Genomic DNA, 26,391 nt, shown 5'->3' with positions numbered 1-26,391 from the left:
TTTATAAGTATATCATTCTACCTCCCAACTGCTAGCTGTCTTTCTTCTAATGGACACATGGGTGGTTCTGAGAATTGTGACTGATTCTCCATTTTTATGAACCCAGCTGAATTCAAACCCCAGCTTGGGAAAACCAAGACCTGGACTTTTTATGGGCCAACTAGTGCCCTTTCTCTTAAACACAAAGTTAATGTTCCTTGTCTCAACCATTGTTAAATGCTATAAAATCTATGAAACATAAACTGTAAGATGTTGTGTGTTTTGGTAAAGGGCCACAGGGAGGGAGGGAGCAAAGCAAATGCTTTATGTGACAGCAGTCTCAAATTTAGCCATTTGCATGTCTTCTTTAAAAATATTTCAAGTAACAAATGTTTTATTATATCATTGCAGTGTTTTAAAAGTACCTTATTGGGGTTACTTGTTACTTTTGGGGAATTTTCTTGCATGTTGGAACATTTACAATTGATAAGAGGATGGAATAAGACTTTAAAAAATCCTATATATATATTTTGTCTTTAAAATGACATTAGAAAGTAACTGGAAAACATTATACTCTCCTCCCACTATTGCATCACTTTTCAAATGTCTTTACATCCCCAATACAAAAAAGCAACTAGTCTGAAGCTTTGGGAAAAAATGCACTCCCCTAGACATGTTCCTTGAGGACGGATGGTGTGGTAATGGCTATAGGTTAAAATGGATATTGAATTCTCTTTCATTTATTCTTTGGTGGCACAGTGATACCAGACCCTCCTGTTGGACTCAACTGGACTATGCTGAACACCAGGCCAATAGACAACTATACCGATATCCTAGTCACCTGGAAGCCTCCACCTTCTGTAGATGTCAATAGCGGATGGATCACACTCAACTACCACCTCCAGTACAAAGAAGTCAATGAGGCAAAATGGATTGAGGTATATATAAGGGGAGGAGTCCCCAGTGGCACAGTGGGTTAAACCGCTGAGCTGCTGAACTCTAACCAAAAGGTTGCAGATTCGAATCCGGGGAGTGGTGTGAGCTCCCACTGTTAGCCCCAGCTTCTGCCAACCTAGCAGTTCGAAAACATGCAAATGTGAGTAGATCAATAGGTACTGCTCCGGCGAGAAAGTAACAGCACTCCATGCAGTCATGCCGGCTACAAGACCTTGGAGTTGTCTACGGACAACGCCGGCTCTTCGGCTTAGAAATGGAGATGAGCACCAAACCCCAGAGTCAAACAAGACTGGACTTAATGTCAGGGGAATACCTTTACCTTTACTATATATATATGGGGAATCGTCTTTGAAGTTTTGCACTCTCATTGAGCCAAGAACGTCCCAAATTGTTATCCAGGATTGCTATGGTACTAACTGGAGACTTGAGCTGTAGCTACATCAACAGTGTCCCCTCCTGTTCACCAAGCTATTATAGAGACTGTTGACCAGACAAGGAAAAATTGCAGCCATGACACTCAGGGATGCTTTTGTGGTTGTTGACATCCCAGAATCCCTGGGCTGGTGTTTTTCTGGCCAAAATAGAAATTCCAGGTGCATTTTACTCTCTCTTTTTTTGGTTTACTTTACTTATATCCTGCTTTCTCCCAAAATGAGACTCTACGCAGTTTGCAATATACGTTAGAACAAAGTCGGTAAAACAATGCGTGGCACAAAGATTTTAATAGTATGTAACAATCAATTGAATTCAAACATTACTTTTAAGATGGTAATCAAAAGTAATGTTGTTGTTGTGTGCCTTCAAGTCATTTACGATGGTAACCCCATCCTGCCATCGCTGGACATACACTCGACCTAGTTTTTGTGGCAGACAGTGTAAGGGTCAGAGTGGAAGAACAAAACATCCTTCCTTTGTCATGATCTGACCATTATCTGAACAGTTTTAGACTGTCTGCGACCGCTAACCTCCGCAGGGGTGGAGGACAAATTAAGATGATCCGCCCCAGGAGACTGATGGATCCAGATGGATTCCTGAGGAATCTTGGGGTTCTTCCTGCCATGGAGCCTGGCAATCCTGTCGACGCCTTGGTCGATCACTATAACAGGGAGATGACAAGGGTGATAGATACGATCACTCCCGAACGTCCCATCTCGTTGCGTCGAGACACACCATCTCCCTGGTTTACTGAGGAGTTGGCTGTGATGAAACACACGAGAAGGGGGCTAGAGCTCATTTGGAGGAAATCTCGAGATGTGTCTGACCAAGCATGGGCTACAGCCTCCCTTAGGACGTATACCGTGGCTATATGGGTAGCCATGGAGTATTTCATGACTGCCCGTAAAGCGTCTGCAGCAAATAGACCATCAGAGCTGTTTCGGGTTGTCGGGGAACTCCTTCATCCACTTGCGGTGGAGGAGACCTTCGATGACCCAACAACTCGGTGTCGTGAGTTAGCACACAATTTTGCAGGCAAAGTTGCTCAGATACGCCTTGAGCTGGACTCCAGTTTCATCACAGTGCCAGGGGAGGTGACCGAGGCATCTGCTTGTCCTATTTTGTGGGATTCTTTTAGGCTTGTTCTTCCTGAGACCGTGGAGGAGGTCCTTGGTGCTGTGAGGGCGACCACATCGGCTTTCGACCCTTGCCCGTCTTGGCTAATTAAATCGGCCAGGGAGGGGTTGGTTGATTGGTTTGTGTTGATCATTAATGAATCATTGGAGCAGGGGGGTTTTCCATCTAGACTAAAACAGGCTGTGGTTCATCCACTTCTTAAAAAGGTCTCCCTTGACTCCACGGTGCTGAACAACTATAGACCAATCTCCAATCTCCCTTTTCTGGGCAAGGTGTTGGAGCGAGTGGTCACCTCCCAGCTCCAGGGTTTTCTAGATAACATCAATTACCTGGACCAGTCACAGTCTGGTTTCAGGCCTGGCCACGGCACTGAGACGGCTTTGGTCGCCTTGGTGGATGACCTCCGTAGAGAGCTTGACAGGGGGAGTGTGACCTGTTGGTCCTCTTGGACATCTCAGCGGCTTTTGATACCATCGATCATGGTATCCTTCTGGGACGGCTCTCTGGGATGGGTCTTGGGGGCACGGTTTTGTCCTGGCTCTGGTCCTTCCTGGAGGGCCGATCCCAGATGGTGAAGCTGGGAGATGCCTGCTCGGACCCCTGGCCTTTGACCAGTGAGGTCCCGCAAGGCTCTATTTTATTTCCCATGCTTTTTAACATCTACATGAAACCGCTGGGAGAGGGTCATCTGGAGTTTTGGAGTTAGGTGCCATTTCTATGCAGATGACACACAACTGTACTACTCATTTCCACCCAATTCCAAGGAAGCCCCTCGAGTGCTGGACGAGTGCTTGGCCACTGTGGCTGTCTGGATGAGGAGGAACAAGCTGAAGATCAATCCCGACAAGAGAGAGGTCCTCCTGGTTGATCGAAAACTGGATGGGGGTATTGGGTGGCAACCTGTGCTGGACGGGGTTGCACTCCCCCTGAAGTCACAGGTCCGCAGTTTGAGAGTCCTCTTGGATTCATCACTTACACTTGAGGCTCAGGCATCGGAGGTGTCTAGGAGGGCTTTTGCACAATTGAGACTCGTGCACCAACTACGACCTTACCTCGTAAAGGCTGATCTGGCCAGGGTGGTCCATGCCTTGGTCACCTCTAGATTGGACTACTGTAATGCGCTCTACGTGGGGCTGCCCTTGAAAATAGCTCGGAAATTTCAGCTAGTCCAGTGGGTGGCAGCCAGCATGTTAACTGGTGCTCCTTACATAGAGAGGTCAACCCTCCTGTTCAAGGAGCTTCATTGGCTGCCGTTCATTTTTCCCAATTCAAGGTGCAGGTACTCATCTACAAAGCCCTAAACGGTTTGGGACCTGCCTACCTGCGTGACCGCATCTCCGTTTACGAACCCGCACGCTCCCTCTGATCATCTGGAGAGGCCCTGCTCACGATCCCACCTGCGTCGCAGGCGCGTTTGGTGGGGACGAGGGACAGGGCCTTCTCTGTAGTGGCCCCCGACTCTGGAACTATCTCCCTAAGGACATCAACAGACCCCAACGTTGGCTGTCTTTAGGAAGAGCCTGAAGACATGGCTGTTCCAGTGTGCCTTTCCAGAATAGGAAACTCCTGGCTTCAAGTCCCAAACGCACTTTGTTAGAGATTCAGGATTATCTGCACATTGCACCTACCACCAAATACCTCTATATATACCTGTCAGACTCAGCACTTTTAAATTTTTGTCCATTACATTTGGCTAAAGGCTTAAGAAGGTTTTGGTTTACTAGCAAAAAGAGGGCACACAAGGGCCCAAACAAACTTCATTCGGAAGGAAATTTGATGGCCTAGGAGCAGCCATTGATAAATTGCTGAGGAAACTTAGGCCCCTTCTGCACTGCCTTATATCCCAGGTTCTGATCCCAGATGATCTGCTTTAAACTGGATTACATGAGTCTCCACTACCAGATAATCTGGGATAATCAGATAATCTGGGACCAGATTCTGGAATATAGGGGCAGTGTGGAAGGGATCATTGTGTGCATCCAGACTTATGAAAGTCCCAAATCGTGTTCCTGTTCTTTTTAATTTGTTTTGTTTGTCCCACAAAATCAGTTTTTGATCTAATCAGACTAATTTAATACCAACTCTCCAAGTTGGTTTGTTTTAACCTAGCATAAATTTGTATGGCCATGTTCCAGAAGCATTCTCTCCTGACATTTCGCCCACATCTATGGCAGGCATCCTCAGAGGTTGTGAGGTCTGTTAGAAACTAGGCAAGTCGGGTTAATATACAGTATATGTGGAATGTTCGGGGTGGAAAAAGAACTCTTGTCTGCTTGAGGCAGGCGTGAATGTTTCAATTGGCCACCTTGATTAGCCTTTAATGGTCTTATAGCTTCAAAGCCTAGCTGATTGCTGCCTGGGGATCAATTTATTTGGATGTGTTAGCTGGCCCTGATTGATTCCTGTCTTTGACAATCAATCAAGCCTTTGACAACACAATAGGAACAATATCTGGAAGTTTTCACTCAGTCTGGATGCTCTGTTTAATTAGTGCACACTGATGCATCTGATGCACAATAAACTTCCCCTAGAAACAACTCATTCCACATTCCTTTATCTCAGCAGAAAGAAATTTAACTTTACTGTTAGCTTTCATTTGATAATTTTAAAATGTCTACGGTGCTACAATAATTACTACCTCACTCTCCTTCTTTCCTTTCTTTTAAGTTTTCAAGGGTAGCTTTTATTATGGCCACATTAATCTTAATTGGCTTCATTTTTTAAAATTACTCACTTGACATGTGGTTTTAATTCAAATGATTTTTCCTTTTGAATTGAAACATAATTACTGAGATTATGGTTTGTTTTAGTATTCGTTATATAAAATGTAAACTCTGTGTGGTTTCATATGTTCAATTAGCCCAGAATAGCCATGACCAGCAAGGGAGCCGCTCCCTTTCCAAAGTATATTAGCATGACTCCAAATTCATAAAGGACTTATTTTAGGATTTGAAAAGCAAAGAATTAAAACAATACTGGGGCCATGGAAGATACGTTTGAAAACAAATTTAAGAGCTGGAGATGCCACCCAAACTCAACCATAGGTTTAGGCCTGAAATACGTAACTGGCAGTTTACATATTGTCTCTCTTGCAATTCTGGCTTGATTTTATTCATTTAGAACAGCTGGGAATTGGAATGAATAATGAGGGAGCAAGGTTTACAAATGACAGCAAATTATTCAGTAGTACTGAGATTCTACACAAACTGTGTAAAGCTGGGGAAGTGTTCATAGGGATTAAGTTGTCATTTCTATGTTTTGGATACCTTCCCAGGGCAACACCATTGGGAGGTTTAGCACAGATGTAAACTGGAGCATTTTCCCCCCACGCAACTAGTTTGAAAGGAACCATCCAAACTTACCTAATCCTTATTCTCCAAATAGATTTAGCTTCTTAGATAGCTACTTTAAAGCCTAGAGTGGATGAAAGCCTGGAACAGATTGACCATCAGTGATATGGAAGGTGCATCTGTAGAATTAATTCAGTTTGACACCACTTTAATTGGCATGGCTCCATACTATGGAATCTTGGGAATTATAGTTTGGTGAGGCACCGGCACTCTTTGGCAGATCTTTTAAAATTACAGTTCCATGATTCCATAACACTGAGCTATAGCAGCCAAAGTGGTGTCAAACTACATTACTTCTACTGTGTAAATGCACCCGAAGGCTGTTACTGGTTCCCATGGTATTAGACCAGTGTATCACATGTTCTGAAACTTTGTGCCTCTTGGCCACTAAGGAATCATGGGTTCCTTTAGGATGATCCACAGAAAGGAAACAGCGAAACAGTGAGGAATATCAGCACTTAAGATAATACAGTCTATTCATATAGATTGTATTAAATGTATACAACAGATACCATAATCTGATTTAGGGTTGCAAGAAATATATTCATGTCATTATAGAAAATCAGCAGTATCGCACACCTGATAGTTAATTATGTTTCTGTAGTTAACTAGCATCCATAAACATCCAAATTCTAACCAATTTCTTTTTTATTTATTGTATGAACTCTCTAAAAAAAGCTTTTGTATATGAGTAGCAGTCAACCAATGAATGTTCCATTTACTATTACAGCGGGAAGCAAAGGATAGCACAAAATTTCCATTGTACGCTTTGAAGACATGTCGTGATTATGAGATACGAATCCAAGCAAAAATCACAGAGGGAGTTTATGGAGAGTTCAGTGAAGTGCTTTATGTGCCTTTTAGCTCAATGGGACTGGTACCATGTGAGAAAGGTAAGGAAGAAGGAAATGGCCTTTGAGATGGTTTCTCTTGTTGGATTGATGTCATGCTTCCCACACAAACATGTTCTTGGCTTATTTACTACATTAATTTCTTGGTCAGCACATATAGAAAAGTCTATACTGAATTTGTAGCTTTCAAATGGTATATGGGCCAATTCAGTTAATGCCATTCATACGGATAAAGAATATTCAAATTCTTCTGCTTTTCCATATAGTCTGTCCTTGATGAGGGATGGGGGAACACTTTGACCTTCCAGATGTTTTGGATTGCAACTCTCATAAGCTTATGACTGGCCATGTTGGTTGGGGCTTCTGGGAGTGGCAGTCCAAAGCATCTTGGAGGATGTGGATTTGTCTTCCCTGCACTAGATAGTCAACTAAGGACATGTTTTCAAAGAAGTTCTTGTGTGAAAATGCATTTGAAAGATTTTAGTTCAGGTTCTAGATCAGAAGTGAGCAAAATGTGGTCCTCCAGATATTTGGTGGATTGCAAATCCCAACATTCTTCACCATTGACTATAGTGTCTCATGGAAATTGCAGATGAACAAATCCAGCTCAGCCCAGCTCTAAAAAAAGGCTAGATATTCCGAATAATAAATTAGTAGTTTCTCTAGGCATTTGATTTTTTTTTATGCAAACAAAATTATATACCTTTGGAGGGTAAAACAGATATCAAATGTGCCCAATATAGTCTTGGCTTCTTTCCCTCTTCAGCAAAAGCAAATTGTTAATTAACAGTGCTAGCTTCTTCTTTTTTGTCATTCAAGGAATAGATGTACTTGCTTTATCTTCTTTCGTGGGTCTTTGGGGCTACAGAAAACTTGTACTTTGTTTTGATCTATTTTGTTTGCTGCCTTGGATTCTATATTAGAGGAAAGGAAAGAAGAATGGATTGAAATATTCAGGTCTTTATAAGACACAAGTCTTAAGATTTATGAGACATAATACCATAAGACATCAGACTATATCTGTACCAAGTTTTCTCTTCACCAATGCAATGATAACTATTCCATAAAGCCACACATATGTTGAATCTCACATTATTTTGTTTAAAGTAATATAAAACTAAAGTGCCTATGTGTATTCCCAAATTATGAGTTACATCGAAATTACATAATGGGTAGAAAATTGAGGACATCTTTTCTGTCATTATTGCAGTGATCCTATTGATTTTGAGTCTTGTTGAAGGAATTGAGTAGTTCCAGTGTCAGGGAGTTAGCAGAACCAATCCATTATGTTCATAAAGTGTTTGAAATCAATGGATGCAAGGTAGAGTCCAGTATCAAGGAGTTAACAGAACCAATCCATTATGTTCATAAAGTGTTTGAAATTAATGGGTTCAAGGTAGAGACCTTCCCCTACCCCACCCCACATACACACCCATTTCAATTTAAATCTGTTAGCAGAGAAGGGAATGCATAAAGTGTCTGTGATTTTAATGGCCTTTGATTGTAGCGGCATAGAAGAGAGTAACTGAGAACTCCTGAACTGTGTGCCTGGAAACAACTGTGTATCCACAGGGATGCATTTGGAAACAGCAAGTTGAATATTGAATGTATAAATAGAAATTTGGCAAGGTGACAACCTCTACATAATAAATAATTTTTAGTTTAATCCCCAATGCTTATTTTTCATTCACTTGCTTATTTATTACACAATTACTTACTTATTACATATTTATTTACTATTTTTAAAATAGTTTTCTTTCCACCAGGGTGGACTCCTAAAACAATGTAATATAAAATAGACAAAAGCAAGGTGGTAAACAGCAGCTGCCTCCAGAATATTTGGATATATTTTTTTATAAATATGTTGAATTACTGCACATTTTTATGGCATTGGAAGTTATTCCTATTCTTTTCAGGTTATTTCTGCTTCTGTTACCAAATTGTACGTTAAAGAAGTAATGCCCACGAACAGATAGGTGTATTTGTGAAATGAGGTGTACCTGTACTTTATCTCTCTGAAAATACTCTCACCCTTGCACTTCTCTTCTCTACAGTTCCACCAGAGAAACCACAGATTGTTAAATGCCGATCCCCTGAAATGGAAACATTTTCGTGCTATTGGACTGTTGGCAATTTCCCTAATTTAACGACTCCAGGAACATTACACCTGCTGTATAAAAAAAGGTATGGAAAAATCAATTATGTGCTTGACATTGCAAACACACATTTTTATTACTTCCCCATAAATAAACACTTAGGTGAAGATAAGTAAATATTAAGTGTTATTTCATAAATGAATCTGTGTGATATAGCGGTTCTTAAAATCAACTTCTAGTATTTGGATAATAAATGCATGGTAGGTTCCTCAAGAAGAATCTTACTTCACTAGCTGTAAGGTATTTTTGCAGCCATGTTTTAGTGATGGGAACAACATGGAAACTGCCTTTATGAAATCATAACAACCCATGGTGGATACCTTTTTTATATGCCTCCATTGCTGTTGTTAGACTTTATTGCTATTTGTTATCTTAATGTTAACCTAATTTTAAGTGAGGATTTATTTCAAGAAATATCAGAGTACCAAATCTTACACATAAAACCTCCTTTTGACGCCTCCCCTCCAGCATTCCTTCTTATCCATCAATACCTATTTGACCAACATATGTTTATGAGCATATTTAATTCATGCCATCAAAAATTAGGTGTTTTTCTCTACTCAAAAAGAGGTAAATACAATTACAGGCAGTCCCTGAGTTACAAACAAGTCATAATTAAGAAAAAGGATGAGAAAAAAGAAAGTGGGAGAAATCCACCACTTGGAAGGGGAATTCACTCCTGACAGAGTGATCATGGGGGAAAGGTCTCCTAACTGAAGCTTCAGCACCAATCCTTGTTTCCACAACAAGCCATTTTTTTTTCAAAATCCAATTATCACCGGGACAGAAAGTGAGGTGAAATCTTCTGAACAGGGGCACAAACAGCAAAGCAAACACCACAGAGGTGTTAACTCCTCCCTATCCTATCCAAAGCTTTTATGTATGCATGTATGTATGTATGTGGTTGGGGTTACACTTTAAAATGTACCTGTTCCAACTTACATACAAATTCAACTTAAGAACAAACCTACAAAGCCTATCTTGTTCATAACTTGAGGGCTGCCTGCATAGAAATAACATTAAAGAAAACACATTCTCTTTTAAAAGGGTTATCTTTGTAAAGGTCTTCTGCTGCATTTTTGCAGCTGGTCTGCTGTAGTATCATTATTTGCATTTTACTTTTATGCAAAAAGTATTTATGTTTTACTTTTATGCACGGAGGATTGTAAAATCCTCCATGTAATGTACATGGGAATATCATCCAGGACAATAGAACAGCAAGGCATTGCTTGTTTTAAAAAAGCATTTGCAAGTGATAAGAAGATACAAGTCAAAAGCTTTTTTAAAAAAGAAGAAATGGAAAGTCCCAAGCCTGCGTGCTAAATCACTGCTTTTTAAACTGTGGGTCTCGACCTTTAGCTTAATATTGGGGTCACAAAAAATGTAAACAGTAAAAGGTTTCTGAACGCCATCTAGATAATCACATGAATCTTTTAGCAACAACGTGCAGTGTTTACAGCATAGAAAATGCTTCAGCTGTACTTTATGAAAGGAAAATCAGGCTGTTTAGCAAACCTTGCAAATGGTGATTACCAGTTAATGCTTGATTTGTACACCCAGGGTCACTTCAAATGTCCTAGGTCGGAAAGGGGTCAAGTAAAAATTTCACAGGCACAATGGGGTCATGAGTGGAAATAAGTTTAAGAAGCTCTACTTTAAATAGCCACTGAGGATGTTCATAGTATTTGTGTGTCTTGCCTATTTAATCCTGAATTATTTTCCTATAATTCTAGGCCGACTGGGTGGGAAGAATGTCCTGATTATGTAACTTCTGGTGAAAACAGTTGTTATTTCAACACAAGCTACACTTCCATTTGGGTTCCATACTGTATCAAGCTGACTGACAAAACCCAGATGTATGATGAAAAATGTCTGAATGTGGAGGAGATAGGTATACGTCCAATATTTATTTAGTCTGCTTCTTTTATAGCACTGTAACCATGAGTGTTTGGAGTTACTGTCTTATATGTTACTCTGAAGATGAAAAGTGCATTACATGTGAAAGCAGGACTGTTCTGTCTCTCCACACTCATTTGAAAATAAGGAAAGAGTCCTGTTTTTCTCACCTCGAATGCAACTGCCACCCCACTTCTCAATTTTCTATATGTTTTGCAGTCTCAAACTCAAAAATGCACATTGTCACATCCACCAGTTCCCATTGATATTGTACTATTTGTGTTTTCTCTACTTCCAACACCTGCCCTCTGATTTAAAAATAAATAAAGTGTATTTCTTCAGACCTGTCCAACCTTTTATAAGTATATCATTCTACCTCCCAACTGCTAGCTGTCTTTCTTCTAATGGACACATGGGTGGTTCTGAGAATTGTGACTGATTCTCCATTTTTATGAACCCAGCTGAATTCAAACCCCAGCTTGGGAAAACCAAGACCTGGACTTTTTATGGGCCAACTAGTGCCCTTTCTCTTAAACACAAAGTTAATGTTCCTTGTCTCAACCATTGTTAAATGCTATAAAATCTATGAAACATAAACTGTAAGATGTTGTGTGTTTTGACAGCAGTCTCAAATTTAGCCATTTGCATGTCTTCTTAAAAATATTTCAAGTAACAAATGTTTTATTATATCACTGCAGTGTTTTAAAAGTACCTTATTGGGGTTACTAGTTACTTTTGGGGAATTTTCTTGCATGTTGGAACATTTACAATTGATAAGAGGATGGAATAAGACTTTAAAAATTCCTATACATTTTTTCTTTCTTTAAAATGACATTAGAAAGTAACTGGAAAATATTACACTCTCCTCCGACTATTGCATCACTTTTCAAATGTCTTTACATCCTCTCCCCCCCCCCCCCCAAAAAAAAAGCAACTAGTTTGAAGCTTTGGAAAAAATGCACTCCCCTAGACATGTTCCTTGAGGACGGATGGTGCGGTAATGGCTATAGCTTAAAATGGATGTTGAATTCTCTTTCATTTATTCTTTGGTGGAAATGACACAGTGATTCCAGACCCTCCTGTTGGACTCAACTGGACTGTGCTGAACACCAGCCCAATAGGCATCCATACCGATATCCTAGTTACCTGGAAGCCTCCACCTTCTGCAGATGTCAAGAATGGATGGATCACACTCAACTACCACCTCCAGTACAAAGAAGTCAATGAGACAAAATGGATTGAGGTATATATAAGGGGAGGAGTCCTCGGTGGCAAAGTGGGTTAAACTGCTGAGCTGCTGAACTCTAATCAAAAGGTCGCAGGTTTGATTCCGGGGAGCAGTGTAAGCTCCTGCTGTTAGCCCCAGCTTCTGCCAACCTAGCAGTTCGAAAACATGCAAATGTGAGTAGATCAATAGGTACTGCTCCAGTGAGAAGGTAACAGCACTCCATGCAGTCATGTTGGCCACATGACCTTGGAGTTGTCTACCGACAATGCCGGCTCTTCGGCTTAGAAATGGAGATGAGCACAAAACCCCAAAGTCGGACAAGACTGGACTTAATGTCAAGGGAATATCTTTACCTTTACTGTATATAGGTGGAACCCTCCTTTGAAGTTTTGCACTCTCCTTGTGCCAAGAACGTCCCCAATTGTTATCCAGGATTGCTATGGTACTAACTGGAGACTTAAGCCATAGCTACATCAACAGTGTCCCCTCCTGTTCACCAAGCTATTATAGAAACTGTTGACCAGGCAAGGAAAAATTGCAGCCATGACATTCAGGGATGCTTTTGTGGTTGTTGACATCCCAGAATCCCTGGGCTGGTGTTTTTCTGGCCAAAATAGAAATTCCAGGTGCATTTTACTCTCTCTTTTTTTGGTTTACTTTACTTATATCCTGCTTTCTCCCAAAATGAGACTCTACGCAGTTTGCAATATACGTTAGAACAAAGTCGGTAAAACAATACATGGCACAAAGATTTTAATAGTATGTAACAATCAATTGAATTCAAACATTACTTTTAAGATGGTAATCAAAAGTAATGTTGTTGTTGTGTGCTTCAAGTCATTTACGATGGTAACCCCATTGCAGGGCTTTCTTGGCGGGATTTGTTCAGAGGATGTTTGGCCTTGGTTTTCCTCTAAGGCCCCATCTACACTGCCATATAATGCAGAATGAGCTGCATTGAACTGGGTTATATGAGTCTAGACTGCCATATAATCCTGTTCAATGCAGTTAATCTGCAGTCTGAAACTGCATTACATGGCAAGATGAAGTCAGAGACTGAAGAGTGTGACTTGCCCATAGTCTTCTAGCATGTCTCCACTCCATGGCCGAGCAGGGATTCAAACCCTGTTCTCTACAGTCATCATTACATGCCCAAACCACCTCACTGGCTGTCTTCATAACAACTGTGGGAAAAATAAAGTACATATTACATATTGAGAACAGCATTTCCATTGCACATTCATCTACCACAATTAGTTAAAGGCTAAGGGCTTAAGAAGGTTTTGGTTTACTAGCAAAAAGAAGGCACACAAGGGCCCAAACAAACTTCCTTCGAAGGAAATTTGATTGCCTAGGAGCAGCCATTGATAAATTGCTTAGGAAACTTAGGCCCCTTCTGCACTGCCCTATATCCCAGGTTCTGATTCCAGATGATCTCCTTTAAACTGGATTACATGAATCTCCACTACCAGATAATCTGGGATAATCAGATAATCTGGGATCACATTCTGGAATATAGGGGCAGTGTGGAAGGGATCATTGTGTGCATCCAGACTTATGAAACTCCCAGATCTTGTTCCTGTTTTTTTTTTATTATGTTTCGTTTGTCCCACAATATCAGTTTTTGATATAATCAGACTAATTTAATACCAATTCTCCAAGTTAGTTTATTTTAACCTAGCATAAATTTGTATGACCATGTTCCAGAAGCATTCTCTCCTGACATTTCGCCAGCATCCTCAGAGGTTGTGAGGACTGTTAGAAATTAGGCAAGTCAGGTTAATATACAGTATATGTGGAATGTCCAGGGTGGAAAAAGAACTCTTATCTGCTTGAGGCAGGTGTGAATGTTGCTAGCCGCTTTGATTAGCATTTAATGGCCCTATAGCTTCAAAGCCTAGCTGATTGCTGCCTGGGGGATCAATTTGTTTGGATGTGTCAGGTGGCCCTGATTGATTCTTGTCTTCGTCAATCAATCAAGCCTCCGACAACACAATAGGAACAATATCTGGAAGTTTTCACTCAATCTGGATGCTCTGTTTAATTAGTGCACACTGATACATCTGATGCACAATGAACTTCCCCTAGAAACAACTCATTCCACATTCCTTTATCTCAGCAGAAAAAATATTAACTTTACTGTTAGCTTTCATTTCGATAATTTTAAAATGTCTACTGTGCTACAATAATTACTACCTCACTCTCCTTCTTTCATTTTCTTTTAAGTTTTTAAGGGTAGGTTCTTTTTCGGGCTATATGGCCATGTTCTAGAGGCATTTTCTCCTGACGTTTCGCCTACATCTATGGCAAGCATCCTCAGAGTTAGTGAGGTCTGTTGGAATTAGGAAATAATAAATTTTCCCCATATTTTCCAGAAATCTGTTTGTTTCCATATTCCCCTTGCAATATTAAAATTAAAAGGGGAATATGGAAACAAACAGATTTCTGGAAAATATGGGGAAAATTTATTGAGTATATTTTTAATGAGGGAAAGGGGTACAAGCCAGCAACAGAAACAATGACATTTTGGAATTGTGAAATAACATGAGTAGGTTGGTCCTGGTGAAGGGGGCACAAACTAAGGGTAAAGGGAAGAGGGGGGAAATGGTATAATACTAATTATAAAGAAATAAAACATGTATAAGTAGATAAAAGCTGTGTGATAGAGATATACATAGTATAAGTTGTAACGGAATGATAAGAAATATGCCCAAAGATGTATTTGATTATTTTTACTGTTAGATTGTATATAATATGACATATTCTTCTATCTAATATGTTATAAAAAGAGGGAAGAATGTATGCTTATACATTTTGTTTGATAATTAAATACTTTGAAAAAAATAAAAAAAGGAATTAGGAAAATGGGTTTATATATCTGTGGAATGACTGGGGTGGGGCAAATAATTCTCTGCTGGAGCTAGGTGTGAATGTTTCAACTGACCACCTTCATTAGCGTTTGAAGGCCTGGCTGAGCCTGGGTGAATCTTTTGTTAAGAGGTGTTAAGATTACAACAGCAAAACAGTTGCTGGTTGTTTCCTCTCTACTGTTTTGCTGTTGTAATTTTAGAGTTTTTTAATACTGGTAGCATCAGGAAACGTCAGGAGAAAATGCCTCTAGAACATGGCCATATAGCCCGAAAAAACCCACAAGAACCTAGTGATTCCAGCCATGAAAGCCTTCGACAATACATTTTCAAGGGTAGCTTTCATTATGGTCACATTAATCTTAATTGGGTTCATTCTTTAAAATTACTCACTTGACATGTAGTTTTAATTCAAACGATTTTTCCTTTTGAATTGAAACATAATTACTGAGATTATGGTTTGTTTTAGTATTTGTTATATAAAATGTAAACTCTGCGTGGTTTCATATGTTCAATTAGCCCAGAAAACCATGACCAGCAAGGGAGCCGCTCTCTTTCCAAAGTATATTAGCATGACTCCAAATTCATAAAGGGCTTATTTTAGGATTTGAAAAGAAAAAATTAAAACAATACTGGGGCCATGGAAGATACGTTTGAAAACAAATTTAAGAGCTGGCGATGCCACCCAAACTCAACCATGGGTTTAGGCCTAAAGTAAGTAACTAACAGGCAGTTTACATATTGTCTATCTTGCAATTCTGGCTTGATTTTATTCATTTAGAACAGCTGGGAATTGGAATGAATAATGAGGGAGCAAGGTTTGCAAATGATAGCAAATTATTCAGTAGTACTGAGATTCTACACAAACTGTGTAAAGCTGGGGAAGTGTTCATAGGGATTAAGTTGTCATTTCTATGTTTTGGATAGCTTCCCAGTGTAGAATTAATTCAGTTTGACAGCACTTCAATTGCCATGGCTCCATACTATGGAATCTTGGGAATTATAGTTTGGTGAGGCACCAGCACTCTTTGGCAGATCTTTTAAAATTACAGTTGCATGATTCCATAACACTGAGCTATAGCAGCCAAAGTGGTGTCAAACTACATTACTTCTACTGTGTAAATGCACCCGAATGCTGTCACTGGTTCCCATGGTATTAGACCAGTGTATCACATGTTCTGAAACTTTGTGCCTCTTGGCCACTAAGGAATCATGGGTTCCTTTAGGATGACCCACAGAAAGGAAACAGTGAAACAGTGAGGAATATCAGCACTTAAGATAATACAGTCTATTCATATAGGTTGTATTAAATGTATACAACAGATACCATAATCTGATTTAGGGTTGCAAGAAATATATTCATGTCATTATAGAAAATCAGCAGTATCACACACTGGATAGTTAATTATGTCTCTGTAATTAACTAGCATCTGTAAACATCCAAATTCTAACCAAATTCTTTTTTATTTCTTGTATGAACTCTCTAGAAAAAGCTTTTGTATATGAGTAGCAGTCAACCAATGAATGTTCCATTTACTATTACAGTGGGAAGCAAAGGATATCACAAAATTTCCATTGTACGCTTTGAAGACATGCCGTGATTATGAGATACAAATCCAAGCAAAAATCCCAGGGGGAGTTTATGGGGAGTTCAGTGAAGTGCTTTATGTGTCTTTTGGCTCAATGGGACTGGTACCATGTGAGAAAGGTAAGGAAAAAGGAACTGGCCTTTGAGGTAGTTTCACTTGTTGGATTGATGTCATGCTTCTCTAGGCATTTGACTTTTTTTAATGCAAGCAAAATTATATACCTTTGGAGGGTAAAACAGATATCAAATGTGCCCAATATAGTCTTGGCTTCTTTCCCTCTTCAGCAAAAGCAAATTGTTAATTAACAGTGCTAGCTTTTTTTTCCTGTCATATCAAGGAATAGATGTACTTACATTTATCTTCCTTCGTGGGTCTTTGGGGCTACATGAAACTTGTACTTTGTTTTGATCTATTGTATTTGCTGCCTTGGATTCTATATTAGAGGAAAGGAAAGAAGAATGGATGAATGATAGGCAGACAGATGTTGGTATGTAAGCAACTAAATGCACACCGTAATAGGGAATTATACTGGAACTTTTAACTCTAGGAAGACAAGTTAAATTTGGAATACAGAGACCAAACAGGGCCACGACTGCATGTGACAGAGTGGAAAGATTTTTAATAGTTTGCTAATTAGATTAGAAAGATTTTAGTTTGCATGTCCACTTGGGGTAGCAAGAAGTGTCATCAAAGAATATAAAGGCAACTACTGTTTTGTTTTTTGTTGTTGCTTTGTTGTTTTAGAATTACCAATTCCTTGGCCTTTGGTGATGTCCTTTGGAACCCTAGGTCTGATGGTGATGCTGTCGCTGGTTCTCTTTTCCAAACAGCAAAAGTAAGTCTTAACTGCATTTGATAGATTTTATGTAATACGCTGCCACTTTGTGAACAATTAATTCAACAACGGAAACCTGTGTGTTGAGTCTCAGTTAAGCTTAAAGCATGGTTACAAACAAACAATTATCAAAGACGAATGGGTTCTGGATCCAGAGGGGAGAAAACTTAGGCTGGCTCTACACTGTAGAATGGATGCAGTTTGGCACCACTATAACTGCAATGATTCCAATCATATGAAATCCTGAGAGTTGTTGTTTGGTGAGATCCCATCACACTTTGGCAGAGAAGGTTAAAGACTTTGTAAAACTATAGTTCTCATAATTCCATAGCACTGAGCTCATGGGAGTAAAGTGGTGCCAAACAACATCCCTTCTATAGAGTGGGCACACCCTTGATCACTTACCTGGACAGATTTTTTGATGTAAGTAAATCAATTACCTAGACACATTTTGATGCACATTTTAAATGTTTAAAAACCTATTTGTTGTTGTAACTGGGGGGAGTGCATTTTTGTGAAAGTGAAGTGTTTCTTATCTTATAAATCTGAGTACAAAATTATTATTTTAAAATGCAAATATTATAATTTTTGGGGGGGAGGGGGCTGATAATGATCAGAATTGCAGAAGGTAGAGAAGTTATTTAACTGTTTCCTCTGGTGCTGCAAATCTAAAGTGAATTCCTCCTCTCTGAGGACATATTTGCTTTCAAATAAAAGCTCCCTCCCATTAATTTCAATAGGCTAATTCATCACAATACAACTATGTTTCAGTGGAGAGATTTCCTTCACCACTGGTGCTGACTAGTGTTTTGAGCGAGTCAAAAGATAACAATAATGCATTGTGTCTATGTATCTTCAAGTCACTTGCCCATTTATGGTGACCACATGAATTTCATGGGGTTTTCTGGGATAAGGAAGACTTAGAGGTATATTTCAGCGGAAGGAATTTACAAGAACCACATTTGAGTATCTTTATCTCAGAAACTCCTATGAAATTCACTATACCATGAGAAGAAGGTATTAAATTCCTACTCCTAATCCTTGTAGATTCTATTTCCATAATTATAAAACTATTTGTTATTAAACAAGCTTCCCATAATTTATCAGGCAGCATGACTGTTCTTCTCTTAGCTGAAGAATTCTTGGAACGATATTCTTTCCCAAGGCTTAGTCTAATGTCATTTTGTTTCTCACTCTGGGAAAGATTGATTGAGGCTATTGCATGGCTCTCCTTTTTACTAAGGCTATCGACTGATTTAGGCATCCTAACTCATTTATTGAAAGTCAATGTGATGCAGTGGTTTGAGCATTAGACTATTACTCTGGAAACCAGAGTTTCAATTCCTACGCAGTCACAGAAAACGGTTGGGTGACTTTAAGCAAGTCACATTGTTAGTCTGAGAGGAAGGCAAAGGCAAACCTCTCAAAATGAACATTGCCAAGTAAACCTTTCTACATACAAATAACCTTTTACATGAAAAAGACTTGACAGTCTCTTCCCTGCAACCTTCATCAGTCTCCAGATTCCATTACTTGCCACCTACATGGGCCCTACAAAAAAAAAAAGGAAAATGTCCTTCAACCACACTTGAACATATGCCAGATTTGTGCAAATCATACCCATGTATTTCATACCATATTACCAAAATGTACACTAAAATAAATAAATATACATGAACTTTTATTTCTTTCTAAGGTTGAAGATACTGATTCTTCCTCCTGTTCCAGTGCCCAAGATTAAAGGAATTGATCCAGATCTCTTAAAGGTAATCAAAAAACAGCTATGGTTTAAGACTACAATTCAATCTGAGATATGGCAAAGCTTTAAATATTGTGAAATGTTTTTTTAGTTAAGAATGTTACAAGACTTCCTTTCAAGGAATGTGGGAGGTTCTTAGTAACAGTTAAATTCTATATAGCAAGAGTAAGGAGAACCCCTGGTCTATAAACCCCACATCCAGTCCATAGCAGTTCACTAAACTGGCTCCTAGACTATCCATGATTGCTTATCTCCAAAACTCCACACCCTTAAAAGGGGCAGAATACAAGAATCACTGAACCACACACTCAAATGTGCAGTGCAATTGCTTTGATTCTACCTAATTTCCCTCCCATGTGTAAGACAAAGAATACCTAGAACTGAACCCACTAAGTTAGCCCTTTTGAGTTGTATGGCTGGTGCTCCACTAGCTTAGCAGCAGCATAGTACTCTTTGCTCTCCCTTCATCAGTCTCATGCAGGGAAAGCAAAGATTCTAGCAGTATTTCAGCCAATTCTTTATCAAGGGATCCCATGACATCAGAGGACATGAGTGTGACCTCTGGTGTCATCCACCCCAAAAGAGGAGCTTTGGGAGAGTTCTGGACCTTCTTTGCAGCTTCTACTCCTACTATGAAGATTGTAGTGAAGCAGTGTTGTGGCTTATTCCACGACTAAACTCTAAATGTTCAAAAACCATATAGGTTGCTTTGCCTGTGTTTCACTATTAAACTTTGAAACTGTGACAAATGGCTGTATGAACTATAGAAAGATTCATCACGACCACCATAAATTAAATTTGTGTTTCTTTTAGAAATCCAGTAGCCTTTCCTGTGATGTAGGCATAGAATTAACACCACTTCTGGAGACAAGTGGGCAAATTTAAAATGCTAATTATGGCAAAAGAGAGTAAGATTTCATTCTTTAAATAATAATAGGTTTAAAAAACTAAGATCTAAATCCAATTGTTAGAGTCGACTAATTCAATCAATAGGATTTATGTAAGTCCTGGTGTAGTAGTTATCAGTATGTGCAATAGGCCTACACCTGCTGAAGTTAGCAATTGAATTTTAGGGTTTATATACTACCTTTAGGAGAAAGCTCAACCAAGGGGACATATAACATACAATTAGCTTCTGATATACAGAAGGAATGAATAAATAGTTAGAAATCAGTTTCTTAAATATCAAACATCTTGTTATTCTTTCTACTATAATTAAGAGAGAATTCTTCAGCTGAAAAATTAAACTCTTAATAACTTTTCTCTTGGAGTAGATCTTTTTAAATACTACCCATCCTCTCCTTCATAATCACAAGCATATGTTGGAATCCGTTTCCAGTTCTAGAATACAGATTGAGGATTTTTTTTCTCTTTTTGCCTATAAGACACATACATATTATAACACTTCCATAACTGTTCCAATGTTCATGCTATTTTAAAATATATTCTCTGTAGAAAGGAAAGCTGGATGAAGTCAATTCCATCTTAGCCAGTCATGGAAGCTACATGCCACAGCTGTATGGGGATGACTCCTGGGTGGAATTTATTGAGCTGGATATAGAAGAAAATGAAGAGAGGACCGAAGGCTCAGATACCGACAGGCTGCTTGGTGATGACCACTTGAAGACTCATGGTTGCCTTCTTGTGAGAGATGATGATTCTGGTCGAGCAAGCTGCTGTGAACCTGATATTCCCGAAACTGACTTCAGCGTGAGTGACACATGTGATGGAACCTCAGACATTGACCAGTCCAAAAAGACAAAAGATAAAGAAGAGGATCTCTTGTGCCTTGAACAAAAAGACAATGAGAAGCCATCATCAAGCTTTGAGGAATCACCAACTCAGCTGTCACCTGATAATCCAGCCAAAGACAAGCAGCCAAAAGCCCATGCTTCTGTCACTGACAATTCTGAAATGACAAACCCACCAGTTCAAACCCAGCTGAGCAACCAGAGTTCAGTGGCAAACATTGACTTTTACACGCAGGTGAGTGACATTACACCAGGAGGAAGTGTTGTGCTCTCCCCAGGGCAAAAAATGAAGATGGCAAAAATCCAAAGTGAGGCTGGGAAGGAACCAGTTGCACAATGCCAACCAAGTATTGCCATGGAAAGTGCCTATTTCTACGAAACAGATGTGAAAAAATGTGTCATTGTGACACCTCACAAAGAGTCTGAGCCAGAAGTTCAAGACCAGAGCTTTCCTGAGGGTGCTTACATTGTCACAGAGAGCCTTACCACTAATGCTGTGAACCCTGCAACTACAGCAGAAGATGAAGAATTACCAGAAAGTTCGGAGATGCCAGTGGCAGACTATACATCCATTCATGTAGTACAGTCTCCGCAAGGCCTTGTGCTCAGTGCAACATCTCTTCCTGTGCCAGACAAGGAATTCATGGTGTCATGTGGTTATGTGAGCACAGACCAGCTTAACAAAGTCCTGCCCTAGCCTTCTCATCACTGACTTTGTAAAAAATAATATCATCTTTTTCTGTTCCTCCATCCAGCTCCAAAGAATATATGAAGCTCTTTAAGAACAGGAGCTCCCCAATTCACTTCAGTATTACAAAAAGCTTCTTATATTTTCAGAATATTGCTGACATTTTCATGAATGAGGAAGTTCATGCTCATGGGGAGCTCCATGAACTTACTGGTGTCTTTGCAAATTCATTTGTAGCCTTTCAGTTGGATATAAACGTCATAGAGTTGGCTTGGGTGTGTATATGCTTAAATCACAACAAACGTGTTCAGTATTGTTAAAAAGGTGATGGTGCGGTCCCTTCCACTGTAATGTTGAATCAATCACAGTATTGTTGTTGTATCTTGTAAGTATTGTCTTAAGGAATATTGTTGGAGCTGGTTCAATAGTACTGGATGTCTTTTGTTATTGTAGGTGTTGATTTGAGGTTTTTTGGAATACATTGGATGGCTTTGTAGATGTGTCATAAATCATTCTTCATCAGAAAGCTAGTGTCAAATGTTATTTTCAGTTTGAACAGTTTGTGTTCAATCACATCATATGCTGAGAGGTTTATGCTGGCAACTGGAGAATGAAACATTGGGTAAGGAAGCAAAAATAGCTTGGTTAAATAATACATTTATTTTGAGTCATATAAATAGCAAGCCTATTTTAATTCTTTAGACAAACAAGCATGGATATTTTATATTTACACTGCACCATGTTGTTTAATTATAATGATCCATCTATGGAATGTATGTGCTGCAATTATTGTAGCCATTTTTAAAAGACTATAAGAAGAGAGTTATTTTTACATAACATTTTTATACTTCCAGAAAAGCTATAAAGAACTAAATTTTCAATACTACTTTACTGGAGCCTGTATGTTAGAAAAAAACCCTATATTTTTGCATTTTGTAGCAAACCACAATGTGTGCAACAAACTAAATACTTCTGCGACCTTTTAGTTGTTGTACCAACACATTGTGCAGTCTGTCTACCAGTAGAAACTAAAATAAGTTTGGGATTTCCAGGGCCTTTTAGGAACACAATTATACTTTGATGGAATATTCGGAAATAAGTGCTGGTAACTTGACAACATCATTTTTCACAGTGAATTCTTTTAAGATCTGTATCAGAAAATTTACTAATAGACTCAGCACTAAAAGTCAATAACAGCTGAGTCAAAAAAATTATTTTGAAGTTCAGACTCTGAATGAAATGAAGTTACAGAACTCAGCATAGTATTTTTAACAATGCAACATTATTTTGCATATTCTGCACACATTAGATGGAGAAAGGCCTGAAAGGAGTAGTGAAGCTTAAGTCTTATTTGAGTAGGTTTCTCAAGGTACGCCTTAACAATCTCAATTTTTGTTTACAAAACTAAGGGTTACAAGCAACAGTTTGCCAAACATGCTTGCTTGTTTTAACCATGCTGCCTTTCAGAGAGGCATCGTTACAGAACTGGGTCAGCAGGCAGCCATTTCTGAATCAAGATCTGAAGCCTTGCCAGCCCAAAGTTCCTTAGGTCACTGAAAGTGAGCTGAGAGCCTAAGGCCTAGCATCAAGCCCCAAAACTCCCTATTGCGATCCCTCAGGTTGTACATAGCTGCCTTAGTAATGAGTCAAATCATTGGTCCGTCTAACCCAGTTCAGTCTATTCTAATTATTGGCCATTTTTTGCAGATCTTTTAATGGAAACACCAGCTATAAAGAATCAAAGCTGGGATGTTCTGTATGCAAATCAAATGCCCTGCCACTGAGTTAGGAACCCATGAATTGGAGCTGTGCAGATAATTGATAGTAATTGACAAGATGGAACACAGCTGCATAAAACTGTATACACATACAGATTTGTGTCCAAACTCACATTTGTGCATTGACCTTAAGTGAATTTAAATATAGAAGGATCTTTAGGTAATGGAGATTCTTCATTTTCACGGTTGTTCTCTTACAACAGGAACAGGCCACTGGAAGCTGTGACTTTTAAAAAGAAACTGTGATAATAATGCACAGGGTGTGTGGGATGTTGGCACCTTCCAAGAAATACGTTTTTTACTGAAGTTAGAAATGTTGCCTGTTTCTGTTTGTTTTTGTTTTGTAACAGGGATGAACTCCAGAGCTGGACCCTCATGTACCTTTTGTCAACATTTGCCTTACGCTGCAATGCTAAACAAAAAAAAATGTGCAATTAACCCCTATTACCTTAGAAGCAATGGTTCAATGAATCTTGTTTCCAAGTTAAGAAGCAAGACAGACAGATGTTTGTTTGCCTGTCTTACTTCTGAACAATCGTTCTTGAGATTACACTGTGGCAATAGAGAACCAATTGCATATTATAGATCCCACGAAAACAGACTTTGAAGTCTCCCTCTCAACATTCAGTGAAAGCTTACCTTCGGGTGATACTAAACAGGAGAGAGAGGATAATGAGGTTACTATAATTATCGATTACCTAATGAGAAGGATAACTAGATGAGAAGGGTGGCAGCCAATGAGGAAAGTCATTATCACCTTCTTCCCTTCAAAAAACAAACAGAGCTTCCCACCCTCCCATCACTTCCTTTCCACTCCTTCCTGAAGTACTTTTACCCTAAGATACGTCAATGATTGACACTCTTTCGATGTCCCCTTTTAAAACCTTTCAATAAAAAACATTCAAAAAAAGATGAAAAACAAACAGAGCTTGATTGCTTATTATGCAATAAATGTAATATATAGCCAGGATCTAAGGGGATTCTGTAAGTATCACCTGCATCTCAGTGAGCAAAACTCCATATAAATCAGTGGTCCTCAACCTGTGGGTCCCCAGATGTTTTGGCCTTCAACTCCCAGAAATTCTAGAAGCTGGTAAACTGGCTGGGATTTCTGGGAGTTGAAGGCCAAAACACCTGGGGACCCACAGGTTGAGAACCACTGGTATAAGTAGATCACAGCAACCTATCGGTGATCTGAATTTTTTTTCCCTAATGATATCAAGACAATAATTGTGAACCTTCAAAATCCCAGCACCTTGAATTATCTGAGGAAATAGAATTATGCTGTGTCTACATAGGCCAAATAATGTAAACACAGCTCTCAGTTGCTAGAGGGAATCTGCATGACACGCAGCTGGATTTCCAGTAGAAATACTGCATCCAGTCATTAATATGGCTAAAGGGGGAAATGGGATTTACCCCAGGGCTTCCTTGAAGCTCTGGGGTAATCCCAGAGTTTTGAAATTGTGGATAACTGGGTCTGATCTGATCCTCTGTCCACACACCCAATGGACCCACTGCTGCATTGCTAGCTCAATGGCAGAGGCTTGCTTGTGATGTCATTCTGGAAAAATGCAACATCAACAGCATGTGTCTGCTAGAGGCTGGTGATGCAGTTGTGGCAACAATATCCCCAATGCGTGCTTAGCCCAGCTGGCTTTTTTAGCCAACCGAAAGGGCTCTAGGGATATTCCCAGCCTGTATTGGGGTAGCTTCAAAGTGGTTCACCCTGAATTAATCGAGTAAGTGTAGACATAGTCTTATTCTACAAAGGCTTATGCTACTAATGTCTTTCTCTCAGATTCTTAAGGTGCTACGAGTTCCCTTTGCATACATTTTGAGTCATATAAGCAAGCCTTGAGAAATGTCAGTTGGTGACTCTGCCATGCTTAAGAGTTTTAAAGGGAAGAATGTAGTAAGAAAGAAATCATTATTTACTTCTGAAATCATTTGTTTCACAAACTTACTATTTTTAAAAAATATATAAATGTTTTGAACAGTAAATATAAGCAGTGAAGTTGTCTTCTCAATGGTTAGAACTGGGATATTCTGTATCTGGCTTGTACTTTTAAGACGATGTATATTATACTACTAAGTTGCTGTTACATTCTTTTTTCTAACAGCTGCTTTCTTTAGCTTTAGGCATTAATGCCGTCAAGCTATGTAAGTCTCTCTTGAGACAAGGGAATATTTTGCTACATTTCTCTGGACAACGTGTTTCAATCACCAAAAACTAGTTAAATACCTCAATCAATCTCAGAATGTCATTTTGGTACTTCACTGGTTACACAAACCATTACACAACAGTATGGAAATTTGTGTCTTTCTGTTTATATTAAACTTGCTTTATGTCAGTGTTCTCATTTCCTTCTGAAAGTTTAATAAATTTATTTTCTTCAATCCATCATGACATTATTGCATACTTGTTGCACAAGGACTGAAAACACATTCAATCTCAATCTGTTTTTTATGGTTTGACAGTTGCCATTACCCAAATTCATTACTATACTATAAGCTTCAACCATATGCACAGAGCTTAGGACTTCATCACACGAGAGCATGGATCCACTCTGAAACCAGTTTCTGCTTCCTGCAGAATTCTGGGGCTGGTAGTTTAGGGAGGGGCCTTTAAATTGCTTAGCCAGTAAGGTCCTGGCCTCTACAAACCCCAGAATTCTGCAGGAGGCAGAAATCAGATTTAAAGTGAATCCATTCTCTAGTGTGATGAAGTTGTCAGTGAGCAAGATGACAGATATAATCCAGGATGGTACAACCTCCCCACACCAAGGTGGTACAACCTTCCCATACCAACTTCTGCGAACTCAGTAGAAGAAATGCACATTTCATGTTTTAGTCCTTCACTCTTATTCCACATGGAAGCTGTTGCCCTGGATAAGACAAAACTTTATCTCTTAGCTTTGTTGATAGGTTACAAGTTTGGTAGATGAAGCAAATTCTGCAGATCTATCATAACATGATTTCAGTAAAGACTTTGACAAGTTTCCCCATGGTATCCTTGCAAATAAGCTAGTAAAATGTGAACTAAAGCGTACAACGTAATAGACTTGTAATTGGTTGACTGACCAAACTCAGAGGGTGTTTGCCAACAACTCATCATCATCCTGGATAAGTTCT

At 39.2% G+C, this 26,391-nt stretch overlaps 1 protein-coding gene across 5 annotated transcripts in view; it reads left to right on the top strand.

Annotated features, from left to right (window-relative positions):
- GHR (growth hormone receptor) overlaps positions 1-25,660 on the top strand; it is a 186,500-nt gene extending 160,840 nt beyond the window's left edge. For 3 of the 5 annotated variants that reach the window (XM_067464621.1, XM_067464622.1, XM_067464620.1), the window contains 9 exons: positions 739-917; positions 6,589-6,751; positions 8,764-8,893; positions 10,599-10,756; positions 11,826-12,004; positions 16,402-16,564; positions 17,190-17,280; positions 18,977-19,046; positions 20,495-25,660. In XM_067464621.1, the coding sequence (XP_067320722.1) occupies positions 739-917; positions 6,589-6,751; positions 8,764-8,893; positions 10,599-10,756; positions 11,826-12,004; positions 16,402-16,564; positions 17,190-17,280; positions 18,977-19,046; positions 20,495-21,487 (2,126 nt within the window). In that variant the 3' untranslated portion in view covers positions 21,488-25,660. The remainder of the gene's footprint in view (positions 1-738; positions 918-6,588; positions 6,752-8,763; positions 8,894-10,598; positions 10,757-11,825; positions 12,005-16,401; positions 16,565-17,189; positions 17,281-18,976; positions 19,047-20,494) is intronic. The other 2 variants (XM_067464624.1, XM_067464623.1) reach the window with 1 other exon arrangement.
- Positions 25,661-26,391: the final 731 nt, after the last annotated feature.

Source organism: Anolis sagrei, chromosome 2, assembly GCF_037176765.1.
Source record: "Anolis sagrei isolate rAnoSag1 chromosome 2, rAnoSag1.mat, whole genome shotgun sequence".
Taxonomy (NCBI): Eukaryota; Metazoa; Chordata; class Lepidosauria; order Squamata; family Dactyloidae; genus Anolis; species Anolis sagrei.
Note: the sequence above shows the minus strand (reverse complement) of the source record. Positions and strands in the feature narration are given on the sequence as shown.